Consider the following 16994-nt stretch of genomic DNA (forward strand, 5'->3'; position numbering starts at 1 on the left):
CAGCAGGAACCTTCATTTTTCCAGCATTTTGCTTGTTTTCAGAAAGACTAATGACAAAAAAATAGTCTACTTACAGACATATAACCAGTACAAGAGCAAGTTCTGTATTTTTCACACACTCCAAAATAGAAATGGCTCCCACTTATCTTCATTCTGCTTCACAATAAGCCCTCTTAGGGAATAGCATAGCACAACGCACATTTTTAAACAGATCTTTTTCTCTGGAAACTTACCTACCTGCTCACTTTTCAATGGAGAGTATTCTATTAGTGTTAAACACTCTAGTCAGGCCAGATGTAAAATGTTCCTATGAGCAGTCCTCACAACAGCAAGGAAAGCTGGAACACAATACAGGAACAGCTGATCTAGCAAAAATGAATAATTCTCGTTCTGGTAAGAGTTGTCAAGTGTAGAATGGAAAACTTAGTATTTTCAAACATTAACACAATCTGAGCTTGCAGAAGCAATTAGAGTGTTTTCCATCTGAAAAAAATGTTAAGTTGACAGTATTAGTCTTTATCAAAGTTACTACATCAAGGGGATCTAACATATTGCACTAACAGAGTGACTACTACAATTCTGATGTGGGTATCTAGTGTCCAAAAAGACTATGCCATAATAAAAGCAAACCCTTCATCAAATAAGTAGAAACAAAACCAAACACCTTTCCAATCTTGCAATCAGAATTTTACCATAGTTGGCAATTTACAAAAAAAGGGCAATGAAAATATCAAATTCTCATCTGAAAAAGCAAGATATAAAATATGCTTCTAACACAACAGGGGCAAAGAAATCTTGCAGGTAAACTGCCACGTACTGTTCCAGTTTACATATAAAATACTAGCTATTCCTTAATCTATCCATGTAAGATAGACAAGAAAGCAAGGCAAAAAGAAAACAAACCTCTCAGATTTTTACACTCCAGGAGAGGGCACTTTTTTTTTCTTTAATTAAAGGAAATTACATTCCTCTGGCTCCCTCCAGCTGGAAGCATGCTATGTACATCAGTGCTTTCGTGTTGTTCTAATAGACCCATGTCATATTGGCACTTAACACACTACTCTAAATCTTGTATCTGCAGACTTATTCTAAGTTCAGATAAAAAGCTCTTGTTCTGTGACCAACAATTTGCAATGCTGTTTATTGTTTTGCCAGATTAGAAAATTTTAAGTTTGTTACCCTTCATTCCAAATTATTACACATTTATAACCACATTAGTTTTAGGAATTTGTGGTAGTCCTAGGGAAATTCAGATGCTTTTCTCAGATCCAGTATCAAACAGATAAGAAATGTCTAATAAATGAAATGTAGACTGTGATGTGTAAGATACCTGATGTGCCACCATACACCCACAGAGATAAATAGCCTTTGTTGAAATCTCTGCTTCCAAACGCACTATAATCCGAAGTGAATTCTAACTGTACAACTACCTGAAAATATTTGCTGAATATAATAACAGTGAAACCAAACCTGATTCTGAATGTAAAGAGAGACCAAAATTTTTTAAGATGACCCAACAGTCTAACTTTAATGCATTACAGTGAAAATGCAAACAGAACTGAACTTACTGACCAGTTAACTTCTCAGAATATACTAATAGCTGAAAATTACTGAATAGGTATCAGACCTCTCTGCATAGATGTCTTTCCAAACATTGAGATGTATTAACAGGAATAAAATATGCAAAAGTACACAAGATAAAGGGTTTAATTCCATTTTACCTAATATAGATAACATCATAGGTCAAAATTACAAGCAGATCTAGTCAACTCTCTCTATAAAAAGTGTATTTCACAAGAAAGCAGAAGCAAGATAAAATGCCTAGAAAATGAAAAGTGATTATGGGAACCGAATTGATTGGTAGAAGCAATTGAAAAAATCATTTTGGTAGAGGAAAAAGTATTGGTTAATTTTGGCTTGTAAACCATAATGTAAACCATACTTATAACAACAAATATCTACTCGCTTACTGGTTGTGATATGAAATTCAGTGCCCTTGTCCCCTTCAATGTAAAATAAGCTGATTTAATTTAGATCAGTTCTGATAATTCTTGCACGACATTTCATGCATAAATTCACTTACGTGTCCTATACTAAGACACATTTTCATAAAGAGAATAATGTTATATTTCTGGCTAAACGTGGGAAACCTAAAATGAAATACAACTCTTCTACAAACTAGAACTAAGTAGACTCTCAGAACCTTTGCAAAATGCACTTGTGGTAGGTATTATGAAGTTTCTTTGTACCCCTCTGTTCTGTAATAATTACACTTGGACACAATGCACATTTCATACTCTGCACAGTGGGTCCATGTGGATGCACAAATCATACTCCTGCTTGTTCCCTAAGCCTGCAAAAGCATCAACTGCTGTACCTGGGTAAGGAAACCCTATGACTTATCTGTTGTTGTAGGATGCAGACTGCACACCCCACAGTTACACTGTTTTTAGCATTGTGTGAAAGTACATTTGCATTTTTTCACCATTAAAAATGTTTTACCTTTTAAAATACTTCAGCCACATGCTCAACCTAGTCATATATACAATCAGAACATCAACTGTGTGAGTTCTGTCCCAGGCACAGAACATAACTGGTCAGTGGTAGTAGCAATATCATCTTCAATCTGTTAAATTACTACACAAAAGTGCATCTGAAGAAAAACATTGGAAGATCTTGTCCTCTGAAATGGTTGCAGAAATCAATAGTGCTTTAACCTCCATTATCTCTTTAAACCAAGTTTAAAAACCAAGCAAACAAATTCAAATAAACAAATTCTGTGACACGTTACAGTACCACACAATGTGTTAAAAAATAGTATCACGACAAATTAGAACTACTAAGAAAAACAGTTAATATTCTGGAGGAAAAGGAGCACTGAAAATTTCTCAAGTGAAAATAGACCTATATTCTCATATGTACTGACATCAATAGTCTAAAAATCTTACTTTAACTTCCTCTCAAACAATCCTCACTAGATGTGTGAAAATTTTATTTGCAAATAGCACAAAACCAAGAGGAATTTGAACTTCTAAGGGAGTAACTGAAACAATTTTCATTTGCAGAAGTGGAAATTTGCATGTTTGTTTTTTTCCCCTGGTGCTACTCCACTATACTAGAGAGGAAAAACAAAATGAATGAGCCCCATTCTTTCTCGCGTAACCCAATTACAGCAAGAAGTTACAGCAGGAAACTTAAGTCTCATAACAACTGCAAAGATCACGCTTCTGAAAGGAACACATTAACTTTTTGTTTGAAAAAAGTATGAGACCACTTTAAGGACTAATTAACATTAAAATGCAAAAGTCAGACTAAGATTCAAATTTTAAGTTGAAATTCTATTTAGTAAAAATGAAACATTTTCAATAAATCCTAGCATTAAACAGAAAATTGAAATTTTGCTGCTTATTACCATAAAAGTTTCTTTTTTGAAAAGCTAATAACCAGAATTTTCATGTGAATAGAAATTATGCACAGAAACAAGAAGCAATAAGAAATGTCATGAAATCAGCAACATAACAGATCTTAAAGCAGCTGCTAGTCCTTCTTGAATCTTGACTGAAATTGTTGATCAACTTTAAAGTCAAGGCATGCTATTCTCTGACAGTGCACGGGGACAATTAATAAGTATTTGGTTGATGTACAGCCTGTCAGTTTACAAATTAAAGAGTACATAAAATTAATGATGAATCAGTTAAGCAGCCAAATATTTGATTTAAAACATTTTAAACTTCAACAAACAATTCAAGAATGATTTCCATACTCTATACACAAACAAAAAAATAAAAGCTTGTGGTATCTAACAGCAAAATGTATTGATACTACTAAGGACAACCCAGCTCCTAAATATTTACTTTATTTGAAAAATATATTTACAGAGTAACTAATGGCAAAAATCATTGGAATATAAAAACTCTTTTAAACTATTCAAGAAAAAAAATGCAATTAAATATTATGCTTAAACTACTTCCAAAATCTATTTAATTTCTGCTCTATTTTATCTTCCTTTATATTAGACATTTCAAGCATTTTCAATTAAAATTCAATGCAAAAATTGTTTTCACAATCAAAAATATTTTTTAAATTATTTATAAAATTTTGTTTTGGTATAAACAGATTTAATTTCAACTTCTTTGCCCTAATCTGGTTATGGTTTAATACAATCTTTTTTATATCTTTATAGCTTAATCTGTATATATTCAAAAAAATAAAGAATTACAGCTATTCTTTGATAACACTGCCATCTAGTGTACACTCTAAATTGGGATGAAGCATTTGTTCGAATTTTTTCATTCTGCCATTTAGTCTAAGGGGGAATTACACTCCATGTACAAACTATGTCTTCAGTACTCCTTAACTGTGCATTGGAATAAAGACATTTGTTCTCTCATCTGGAAGGCATGCTAAATATGCAGACATATTAATTTTGAAAATATACTGTAAAACTCTGTTATATAATACATTCACATCTGAAATATACCAAGATGTTTTTCATAGCCAAAAATAAGAATATACAGCTAACATCCTACACATAAGTTTTACTACATAGCACTCTTAGTCTTGTCATCATCATTCCCTTCCACATTACTTGAATAAATTAAACTGAAATTCGCTCCTTGAGACTGACAAAGTTCAGGCAAAGCTCTAAATTTCATAATTGCAGTTGGACAGTCAATTGTTTTGCTTCTTGCCTGTTCTTTCATCTTATGCCTTAAAGGTTGCACTGTTTTCATCTTAAAGATTAAATTTTATTGAAAGATCACAGTGACACTGTCTTCAAATGCTTGAAGAAAGGCAGTGAGATAGAAAGGCTTAAAAAAGGAAGTACCTACATGGTGGATCATCAGTAGATTTAGAACACAAGTGAAACCATTCTGAGTATTACTTGGATTATATCTTATTGTCTTCTAAGAATCTGTAACAGTGTCATAAGACTCCATTTCTTACTGAATCAAACTTAGATTAATCATTGTTGATAAACTAACACCATTAAACAAGACAACGACCTTTTGCCTCAGTATTCTGAGTTTCAGCTTCAACACCCCGTGTCTTAAATCAAAAAATGCACTACCCAGAGCAAAATATGAAACCAGTAGCCTGTAAGGAAAGGGGTGTGACCAGTACCTTGGCTAACAGACTTGATTGACAGACTTCACAGTACAGTGAATTAAAGAATCAACACAACATTCATAAAAATGCAATTATCTCAGCATACATCTGACACTAGCCAGGAAAAAAAAAAAGTGAACAGATATAGCTGGCCAAATTTATGCATTTTTATGAATGCTAAGGTCCCTATGGTCTTTGTACTTCAAAGTTGCTATAAGTAGCTACAAGGCTGCAGCCATCATCCAAAGTCTGGTCAGAAACTGCCTCCTTCAACAACCTTTGGTGTACGTTCATATGGCATTTGCCCATAGGAAACTTCACATAGCTTTGAATTACCTACAGAGTTAGAGTTCCTTCTGAAAGCACAGTGAATTTCTGAGATGCCGTGAGAGGACAGAAGAAAGTCAAAAAAGAAGTACAGGATGCATAAATGTGTCTAAACTTGATTTTTTTCAGCCACTTCCCCTGAAAGCTAATCCATTGACCTCTCAAGGGCTGCAGACTGCAAGCTGAAAAAATCACTCATCTAATTATGAGAAAGCACATTCTTGTACTAACAGATTTTTGAGGTTGCTGTCTAATAATTTCTCATGCCTCAGATTAGGTAATAATCTTTAACTAAAGGAGCTTGAGAGAAAACATTATGTGAAGGTGTAAGTTGCCTACTACAGTTGTAAAGCACCTGGGTCCCCACCACTATTAAAGATATTCACATACCACTGATTAAATAAAGTACTACAATTCTCTAGCTTCTCTGTTGCTTGATTTTACAATATGTATATTTATGGTTGGTTATGCTACAAAGTTGGGAGAAGAATTTTGCCAAACCTTTGTGTGAACACTGAACAGTGATGATTAAAGCAGTACAAAAATTGTTTAGGTATCTTGAGCATATGTTTCCTAGAACTTTACATGAATACAGACATCAGATTCAAACAATCTTTGGTTAAATTTGAGACCTAACAAGGACAGGTAGAAAATATTTCTATAATTAAAAGTTAATCACAACTGGAAAGCAGGAAAGAAATTGTGATCTTCTAAGGTGGACACGAAAGACCTAAGAATCAAGTTGACAATAGAAAACTATCTTTACTTATACAGAATAGGTATTTACACTTGACAAACCCAGAGCTCTAGAGAAAACTCTGGATTTACTTAATTCCACTCAACTCTACAGTTATGCTGCCACCTAGTGAAACGGGACACTGACTCGACTCTGCAAGACTGTTAAAGCTGGTCCAAATGAAAAACATTACCCCTAAGATACATGTATCACAGCAAAGACCCTTCACCTGCAAATACCTTATTCTTCCCTCTGCTCCCTCTTCACCACTACATTTTCGTAGCATGCATTACAAGGTGACTAATTTTGGCCATAGGACAGTAAACGTTTATACACTTAACTTGAAATGCAAACAGGCTAACAGACTTCAACGAGAAGCCAAGGAACTAATCAACACAGATCACAGTCTAGGATCAGGAAAAAGTTAGCTATTAGAAGGTTTCAGACCATTACGCAGATAATGTCTTGAATTCATAGCTAGTAATACAGACAAATATTACTCTGAGCCTTCAACTTAAATTACTGTTGTGGTCATTTTCTCATTACATTTAATTAGAAAGATGACTTACAAAAAACAACGTAAAACCTTTTCAGAAATTCCAGACAGTAAAAAGGAAATAAATAAAGTACACACTCACCTGGGAAAATATATTTGCAGTTGGAGCAACTCTGTTGTCCACAATACTATATAATATTGCTAACAATCTGTCCAGGGGAAATGGCTTTGGCCCAAGGAGGTGGTTACTGGTCTGCAACAGAAAGAAGAGTTTTCAATCCAATAGACCCTTCCTGGAGTACCATAAGATGTTATTCTCACATCTTTTTAGTCTCTGGGGAGGCACTATAATTCACAGTAGTCTCTCATACAGTTTACTTATATTTTATGGAAAACACTGAATACATGCTTATTGATCAAGATAAAGATATAGGCACAGAGTTCTACTTAACATGGCAAGAGTTCATACTGCACAATAAATAGGAGTATTTTTGAGCTGTAACAGAGGATCTGATGCCAAATTCCCTGTCACTAGATTTATAGATTACTTGTCCTACTAAATTACCTTGCCCAATCTAAGGATTAAAGAGGAAAGACTACGTTTTATGGCATTCTCAAGGTGCACACAGTTTTCTTCACCATTTATCAACAGTAAGAGAAGTTAGGCTTCTTAAAAGCACACAGATTTCTAGCTAGTGAAAAAATTTTAAGGTTTACATTTATTCTGTTGTCTACAATCTATAATCCTCAATCACCTATAAAGAACTGCACATAACTGAACAATAGTTTTTACAAATCTATAAAACTATCGAATAACTTAAGTATATTTGTGATTTGCTTACTGAAGACAAATATTTTACTAGCATTTGCTTTTTGAAAAAGCATAAAAGGAAATGATTCTGCTAAAGTATCAACATATTCACTTTCTTTGAGTCATTTTAGCCAGTTTCTTCCTCTCACAGAGGTGCAAAGTCATAACAAGAGTTCCTCATCTTAAATGCCATACTAAACTACTCTATCAAACAGCCTTATGGTCTAGAACACAAGTAGAATAACTTGGCAATAGGCACCAATTGTAATAAAGGAAACTGTATTCAAACATAAAAAAAAAAAAATCAAATCTTTTTTACCCCTGAGGGTGGTTAAACACTACAACTTATTGCCCAAGGCAGGTTGAGGAGCCTCATTCCTTGGAGATATATAAAACCCAACTGGGCATGGTCCTGAGCAACCTGCTCTAGGCAACCCTGCTTGAGGAGGGGGGTTGGATGAGACCAGAGGTCCTTGCTCACCTCAGCTCTTCTGTGAATTTCACTTTCTAAAACTAATTTTTAAAAATTTGATCAACTATCTCTGTAGGAATAAAATGTATCAACAGCTCATTTTTTTTCCACCAACATTGCTGAGTTTTTTATATTTTTGGTTGATTTTAGTTTTTTAGTTTTCATTTTCTCTTTTGCTTCCTTTATACCACAATGAAAATGTTACCATTTTGATACCAAAACCAAAGAAAACATTTTTGATCAGGAAATTAGAACACTTGAACTTACTGTTTTACACAGGAAACATCTTTACTACTGTATTTCTACTTTCTCAAAATACATTCAATCATAGGATAATTCCAGCTAGAAGGGACCTTAGGAGGTCTCTAGTCAACCCCCTAACAGCTCAGAGCAGGGTCAGCTAGGAGGTCAGGCCAGGTTGCTCAGGACTTTACCACTCCAGTCTTGGAAACCTTCAAGGACAGAGTCTGCACCACCTCTCTGGGAAACTCCTGTCACTGCCTGGCTGTCCTCAAAGGAAAAAGGTTTTCCTTATATCCAGCATAAACATCCTCTTTCAGCTTACACTCATTGTTCCTCACTCTCTCACCATTCACCATTGTATCATATAGTTTTGATGATCTCCTGCTTTTAGGCCTCCCTTCTCCAGCTTGAACAAATGCAGTTCCCTCAGTCTCTCCTTGCAGGGCAAGTGCTCCAGCCTCTCATTATTTTGATACCTCTCTGCTGAACTTGTTCTGGTTTATTGATGTGTGTCTTGTACTGGAGGGGGGTAAAACTGGCCAGAGTATTCAAGATGCAGCCCAAAGAGTGCTGAGTGTGAGGGCCCAGAGTACATCCAGGTCCCACAAGTTTAGCTGGCTAAAATAAAGAGTTCAGCTGGCTGAGCCCCAGGTCAGCTCCTTTGCTGGTACGAGCTGCTGTATGAAGAGCTGCCTGCCAGCTACAGACAAACTGCGTTATTAGAACACCGTGTATTTACTCAACTTTGCACTTAGAGAGCTACTCTGTCCCTTACCCTTCTTTTGCACCGTACACACCTCAGCTGACATTGATGGACATTTTAGGTATTACAGGTTATTGTAAGTAGTAACATTGAATTCAGTTGAATTCACAGAAATATGAGTTCCTGATTTTTTCATGTTAAGTATTTTTAAAATAACCAGTTTTACAAAAAAAAGAGAAATACAGTTCATAGGGCAGAACTGGGTACTATTACAATGCAGGCAGCACTGTTAGGACTAGTGAGATTTATTTATGACCCAGACTGTCAAAAGTTCTGACAAGGGAAATATTTGTTTCCTTTCAAGTCTGTGTTTCATTCTCTCCACTCTGACCTCCAGTTTCCTTTTTTGTAGCGTACATTGATTTACTCTTACTAACAGAGCAGACAAGATTAAAGAGGAATTTCAAAAAAAGGTTGTTTCAAAATGCCTCTGGGAAAGAACACCTCTCAAAGATACCACCAGCACCTCTGTGGCATTAGTCATCAGTAAAACACAACCACACATTTCTTCAGCAAAACAAAAAGGTATTTCCAATACATGTTTTAGCTTTTCAAATCCAGGTGGTGTCCTCAAAGGTACTTCTTGGCTAACAAAGAAAGTGGTGTGAAAAATAATGGAAATATAGTCAAAACTTTAGCATGGCAACCTCAGTCAGAATGCAGGTATGGTGAAAGTTATGAACTGTACAATCCCCTGCCCTTCTGCTTCTAAACATGCCAGTTCCGTGAAGCATGTTCTTTATTATCAACAGAAAAAGTCAACAAACATATAGTAATTAAAATGTGTGCACTCCAAGCAGCTAGTAAACACAATTAGCATGTAGCAATCCCTGAAGTTGTGTTTAGTATAGCTACTTCACAAGTTTCTTGCTCTTAATATTATCAGCGCTCTGCTTAAGACAGATTACTGTTTTGAATTTTCAAATTATTTAAGAGAAATGCTGTCTTCTGGAAAAACTAGAAGAGTTAATTCTGAGAGAGTGTAACTTCTATAAGGACTTAATTTTCATTTCTTTGACAACCTTCTGGAAGAACAGGAATGGTTTAGAAATTCCTCCAAACAGAACATAGTAAAGAATAATATTTTTAAAACTATTCTGCAAGGAGTTAAGGCAGAATACTACATAGAATAGTATTTATAAAAACCCGAGGGACCCCTCAGCTCACTTAAAAAGACAGACACCTTCCACATTCAGAAAACCTCTTCAAAAAGTTTTATAGCCACCAAATTAACTCTGCGTGTCCTCTATCATCTTTCCACGTTGGCAATACGCTTGCCTAATAGTTCAAAAAGGACTCTTCCCCAGTTGCCATTATCTGTGCTTGTGCTTTTTATCTACAGTGTCAGAGTTTCACATTCCCACTGTTTAACTGGCCTACGTCTTTCACTGTCCCACAACTGCGAGCCATGTATTCACATTCCAAAATTTCATGAACAGGAACGAGAACTAAAAGCACCCTTTAGAGTAAAAGCTTAACCCAAACTAAATTACTTACACAAAAGGGAGAAAGTCCTTAACCTCAGTTGGCTGAATTTTCAACCTTTTTGGCATATACTTAAAGACAGAACTATACTTCTCACTTTTTTTAGCAGAAAGTATTTCTGAATTCCCCTGGTTGCTATGCAAATGAAGCATCTTCAGTTGTAAGCTAGAAATTCTGACACACAAACAAATCCTAGACTAAAGCTGAAGCAGGTATACTAGACATACTCTTTTCCAATAAAAAACACACCAACACATTTGATCTTCTGATGGACTGACATCTGAAAAAGCATACTGCCGCAAAAGCAGCTTTACCAGGAAGATCTCTTACTTGTCACTAAACTGGAAAAATATTGTTCCAGGGCAATCACGCAAAGAAACCCAAAAAATTCTGCTGTTACGAACAACAAGGCAATTAACAGAATTATAATGTCAATTTTTTCCCCTCATTGACAAGATTCACTTTTTCTGACCAAAAAAACACAGCCTCTGGACTGAGCAGAGTTAAGAATCAAGAAACAGATTTTTAGCCTGGCTGTACCTAAACTTTTAAGGAAGGATTTATTTCATCTAATGTTAGCTTCCTGCCAAGTAGGCATGTATAGCCAAACTAGTTTCCTAAGTTCCCATTATAGCCAGTAGAAATCTAATCAATAGTTTATAGTGCAATTCATCTGACTGAACGTAGAACATACTTTAGTGTAAGACAAATCACATCCTACACTCCAATGACTGCATCGACTAGCTCTGCACTGTCTATAAAAAGACAGCAGCTTAGATGCAGGCACCCACTTGGAGTTAGGTGAATCCGATCTGTAAAGTCAGTCTTCAGACAAGTTTCACACAGGGAAGGTATATTGATATAAACTGTCACACCAATCGAAGAAAATGAGCCTTTATTTAACACTATATATGTAATCCTTTATCCTTATATTTCAATTTCCCTCACTGTAGAATCATAGTATCAAAATACAAAAGTTTACACCTGGGTGACTGTATCTCTGTGCAAATATTTATGAAGGTTACAGTATAGTAAAAGGAACATAGGTCTAGAAGATCCTCTTAGGATCTGCAGTGCAGTTCCCCACCATCACAGCTACCATGCCTCAAAAACTTTTAAAACCAGACTGTGCTCTGACCTACAATCAATACTTACAACAAAAGGGTCCTTACCTGTAAAGTGGCACACAAGCACAGAACCAGTGTTAACAAATAAGTTAACAAGTTACAGATGTTAAAATTTGATTTTTTTTTTACATTACAGTTATAAATATACAGATAGGTATTTGCTTTTCCTAGCATATCAAGCCTCTGTCAGTAAAAACTGGTATAGCTCCACTTAAATCAATGATGTTTAGCTATTTATAACCATGAAAAGTCTAATTAATAGTCTGATGGAATCCTGAACAACAGACAGGAGTACAAAGTTTACAAGTCTCAACACACAAACTTCAGCTCTTACACCTCACTGCATCACTGGGAATTAAAGTGACTTGACTTTCAAAACTACTAACCACCTATTACTCTAACATCTTTGAGAGAAATTCTGATATCTGGCTCTTCCATGTACAATGTCCTTTAACTAGCTTTATTAAGCATGTTTTGTTGTACACAAAAACATGGCTTTAGGAGACAAATTTATGCTACAGTTAAATTTCAATGAAATAAAAATGTGTGTATCATACAGGAATTTGTAGCATACAAAACAAATGCACCAATAATTGTTACTTACGCAATTCTGTTGTTTCTACAGTAAACAATGAGGCAAAACAAAATACAAAACCAGCAGTACAGTAGAAAGAATATATTTGTTGCCAAGCTCAGCTTAGAAAGATAAAATACAAACCTTTTCATGTTTCTTCATAAAGTTGGTCTTTCTAATTTTCCCATGATGCTGTAAACAACAGACAAGAGCAAATATGATATGTAAATTATTTTACACTCCTTCTATAGCAAAGACAGAATCAACACAAAGAATATATACGCTACATACGGTAGTAGGCTAATCTGGGTCTGCTTCTTCACTGCACCTCCAGTATTTGTCTAATGTTACTAGCAATCCTTCTTACTAGAAGCCCTAAAATTACACTTGCCTTATTTCTTGTTTCATTGTATCCCAAGTGGTGCAAAGCCAAAAAACAACATACTAATATTTTCTGGTGACATGCATAAGTTTTTTTCTGATCTAACCAGTGACTGATGAGAAGAGGCAGTAAAAATTTGTTTTTAATATGACTTCATGCCACCATCCTCTTCCTATCCTCAATTATCTAATGAAAATGACAGATGTTTCATTTCTTTCTCTTTCCACAGAAGTTTAAATGATGGCCACTTCATTTTTAAAATGTATCCATGCATAAAATCCATTCATTTTCACCTTTTATCTGCTCCATTTTAGAATTTGGATGGTAAGCAAGTCGGCAGAATGACAACCAGGAACTAAATCAATACAACACAAAGATAGTTCAAGGTGCAGGAGCTAAACGACAAACAGAAAAGCTGGGGGTGGGGGAGGAAAGAACATAATTTAAAAAGGCGCAGCTTTAAAGCAGCCTTAAGAAAGGAAGGACTGTCCAAAGAAAATAACCAAGTGTTCTTGGATCTCAGCTGAAAACGTGAGGGCAAGACAAGGACAGAAATACAGTAAATAAGATGTTACATATAAATGGGTACAAAAAAAAAAATACAAAGAGAGACATGAAGGATGATGTGTAAATGATGTAAAATTAGTGCAGAGGTACAAGTATAATATTCTTTAATCATACTTAAGTGCTGTTTCTCAAACTGTCAGCTGATGAGTTTTTCCACAGCCTTGAGAAGTGTACCTTAATAATAAGTATACCTTATAAGCACACTCAATAAATCAGGGAAAAAAAAAAAATATGAAATGAAGGAATTCTTTTTACATTATAATGTTTAAAATCTTGTACTTATTATTTGTGGACCTCAATACTCAGCCATGTCAAGATGGTCTCAGTAACTGTGGCTTTTCTTGACTGACTTTTGAACAGCTTAATATTAGACAGGCCTTTAAGTTTCCTTTACATAATTTGCTTCATTCAGTTAATACACATCACACATACTTAGAGACAGCAAAGTAATATTATTACGATGCCTTTGAAAAGAAGATTGCAGTGATAACAGAGACCTTTTGGAGGGGAAAGCGATCAAGCCTGAGGTTACACAGAATGCCAGTGATGGATCACAACAAACCGCATTCATGCATTTTAAAGGTTATGCTGAGATCTCCATATGGTGTACCTAAGTTATATCAAAAGTGTTTCAAAGCAAATGAGCAGGTGTCGTATTTCTGTGCAAGTACAAAGAAACATAGGAAATCCAGAGCTAATTTTCAGTTAGTTTTTAATCCTGTTTTCTATTAAAATTATAAAACGAAGACTTCATATAGATTGCTATTCTTTTCTGTTTCAAAGGCTACCTTTCAAAACTGACTTTGCGTTTTTCTCTTAATCTACTGCAAAGCTCTTGAATTTTCACATAACTAACAGCAGCGCTGCCAATTATTACTTCATTGCTTTATCAGGTCATTAGTATTCCAAGTTGCCACAAACTCTGGCTTTACCTTTAGTATAGCCTAGCACCTACACCAGTAGTGCAAATTAGCAGCTCAATGACCATCTTTTTGTTTGTATCTTTTTTGCTGCCTAGCACTCCCTAGTTAAATCGCTCCAGAAGATACTTGTCTGTAATCTACTTTGAATCTCATTACAAACCTGATAAAACTATATTCTATTTTCACAGTCCACATGACTAATAAAAACACTCAACTTGAACACTCCTCCCAAAAGTATTGGTTTTGTGGGGCTTTGAGATGCAGCTATTTCTGAAATTTTTCTGAAATTAAGAAAGTTGTTCAGTGAACACAAGAAAGATGTGGTGTTTTTTGATAACCCACTTTACTGATTTGGCTCTTGTAAGCTTTCCTGTTTCTTTGAGTTCCAAGAGTGATATGGAAAAATCTGGACAAAACCAATTCTTCAGCAAACAAATCTCTTCCAAAGAAATTGCTTTGGCCAAGTGAAAAGAACAAAGGTTGCCCATAAAGAAAACATCGATCTGCACTTTCTACAAGTAATCCACCACTCTCCTCTGGAAAGAACTAGACAGAAGGGCAAAACACCTATAGCTTTCAATGTAAGATCATGCCAGAAACATGAAACCCATATTCAAACTAAAAATGTACTAGTACGTCATCACTAGGAATTGCAGCAACTTCTCAAAACATGTATCTGCAATTTTTTTTTCAAGAGGGAAGAAGAAAACAAGCACATTTTAACAAATCTGTCTTATTTTCTTAAATTGTTCATACCTATCTACCATGAATACCATACATTTATACACACGTGCACATACTAATACATACTGTAATAATGTAGAAAACCTTGAAGTTGGAAAAATGCATAGAAAGCATAAGTGACCAATCACTTTTCTGATTATCTGTTTACCTGCCTACATTTTGCCAAATTAAGACCTCAAAAAAACCACAATGAGGCAGGTTTGAGGAGCACAAAGATCCTGGGTAAGAAAGAGACAGACTACAAACTATGGCACCACAGTATTTGTTTGCAGCATGATCACAACATAGCCCAAAGAAAAAAAGAAGAAAAATAAAATTTGACCTGTGCATGGCAAGAACTTACAGAAAATGGGGTTTAGCCCATGATTTGGTAGTGAGGGTTAATATATTCATCTTAAAACATGCATTACCATCATTTCAATACAACATGTGCCAGTTAATGGAACCGTATCTTCTACAAAAGCAACTGTTTGCATGTTTCTGTTTCAGAAACTTAAAGCTGTATAAATAACTTAACAATGCACTATGTCATTTTACCTTATTAAAGGCTAACACAGCTGTGGTTTCTATCTTACTCAGGAAATTTAAGTGTCGCTTATACCCAAGGACATTGCAGACACTCCACTAAAATCTTTACAAAACGGAGTCATTTCAACTTACAAAAGCAAAGTACAATACCTGTGCTATAACAGTGTTACACATGTTTTGAGATGAAGTTGGGTTTATTAGACATTAATAATGACTAAGTGATCATTACCAATCACAATATGTGATCTACAAAAAAACTGCTGATCAAATCAAGTGAACCACACACAGAAACAGAGCTCAAAATGAATCGTTGGAAGAGTTTTAAACAAGGAAATTCAGTATGCAGAAATCCAGTAAGCAGCACTAAGAAAAAAAAATCTCATTACCTTAAGAAAGAACCTCTTATCTGTCCTAACAGGATTGTAGGAGGCAAGGTAAGCAGCTATTAGAAGAAATTTAGAGTAATAAGGAAGTTCCACATGTGTATGTGCAGAAAGTCCTATAAAATAAACAAACAGTTTATGAGTCACCAAAACCCACTCTGAACATCCACAAACTTCAAGTTAGACTTGTTTGCATTCTTATTTTCCTTTCCTGCTCTACTCCTGTAACTAAATGAGTATGGCTACTTTCTCAACCCCATTAGCACATATATAAAATCAGTGAAGGGCCAAGGAATGGCACGAAGCTAAACAAAATTAAAATTCTGAACTTTTCATGGACTCATCTCAAACTGTATTTGAAGAATCAGATTCATAAGTCACTAAGGTGTGATCTCCCTTAAAAAAAAAAATAAAATTCCAGGCTACTTTGATTTAAGGTAATTTTTCTGGCAAACAGGGCAGATGAAGAGATGTATTTAAACATGATGGCAAAGCTTTTCTCCAAGACTCAACCTTCAGGCTGCTCCAGACTGTGCCAGACAGCTCAGTCAGGGACAGGGCTGATGTGGAGAAAGAAGCAGTGCTATACTTCTGAGAACCAGTTCAGCATCTCACAATTTTTATCCACTGTTTTATTTCCTACAGAAAATACTTTCAAAATTTTAAACTTGATCCAGTTGACCTAGCCTGCTACATGCATGTCATTAGTCTCACACATTAAAACGCACAAGAACTACAGTCCAGTGAGTATTTTCCTTCCCTCTTTTTACTTTTACTTTGTATTTTTTCCCTTTACATTCCCCCACTCTTGTCACTGTAGTTGCTTCTTATACACAGCTTATGCATATGAATAGGATGAACAAACCGCCTCATTTCATCAGCTCTCTGACTATGGAGACCACTAAAGGGTCTCTCTTGTGTCTTCTTTGCTTACAGGTTTTCACTTCAACGGTTTCTTGTTCTGTGAAGTACCTGTACCCTTATGCTTTAATGCACAAATATCAGCAAATAAAGATCAAGGAATTAAACATGTTTAAAAGTTAAGATTCAGGGCCCCCAGTTTGATGAGAAGCATCCTAGATGGCAGCGAGTAACAATCTCCTCTCATGTAGGCACAAAAGGACAGCAGTTTTAGTTTCGTTTACAATCAAGAGATTGTTTTGTATTGCATGCTAATTACAAACTGCAACACCAAATAAACTCACACATATGGACAATTTAGTTTAATACAGAAACACGTTTCTACTCCATTCTTCTTGTCTGCCAATACTGCATAATGCACCGAACTATTTGCTTATTTACATCCACAGTAATATTTACTATA

The 16994-nt window shown here is 35.3% G+C and overlaps 1 protein-coding gene across 1 annotated transcript in view; it reads right to left on the bottom strand.

The window, feature by feature from the left end:
- Positions 1-16994, bottom strand: part of ORC5 (origin recognition complex, subunit 5) — a 67809-nt gene that overhangs the window by 33386 nt on the left and 17429 nt on the right. Inside the window, exons 10-12 of the mRNA XM_009707561.1 lie at positions 15674-15786; positions 12288-12335; positions 6811-6921 (exon numbers count right to left, since the gene is read on the bottom strand). Of these exons, the coding sequence (XP_009705863.1) occupies positions 6811-6921; positions 12288-12335; positions 15674-15786 (272 nt within the window). The remainder of the gene's footprint in view (positions 1-6810; positions 6922-12287; positions 12336-15673; positions 15787-16994) is intronic.

This window comes from Cariama cristata, unplaced genomic scaffold (genome assembly GCF_000690535.1).
Source record: "Cariama cristata isolate BGI_N322 unplaced genomic scaffold, ASM69053v1 scaffold16939, whole genome shotgun sequence".
Classification (NCBI taxonomy): domain Eukaryota; kingdom Metazoa; phylum Chordata; class Aves; order Cariamiformes; family Cariamidae; genus Cariama; species Cariama cristata.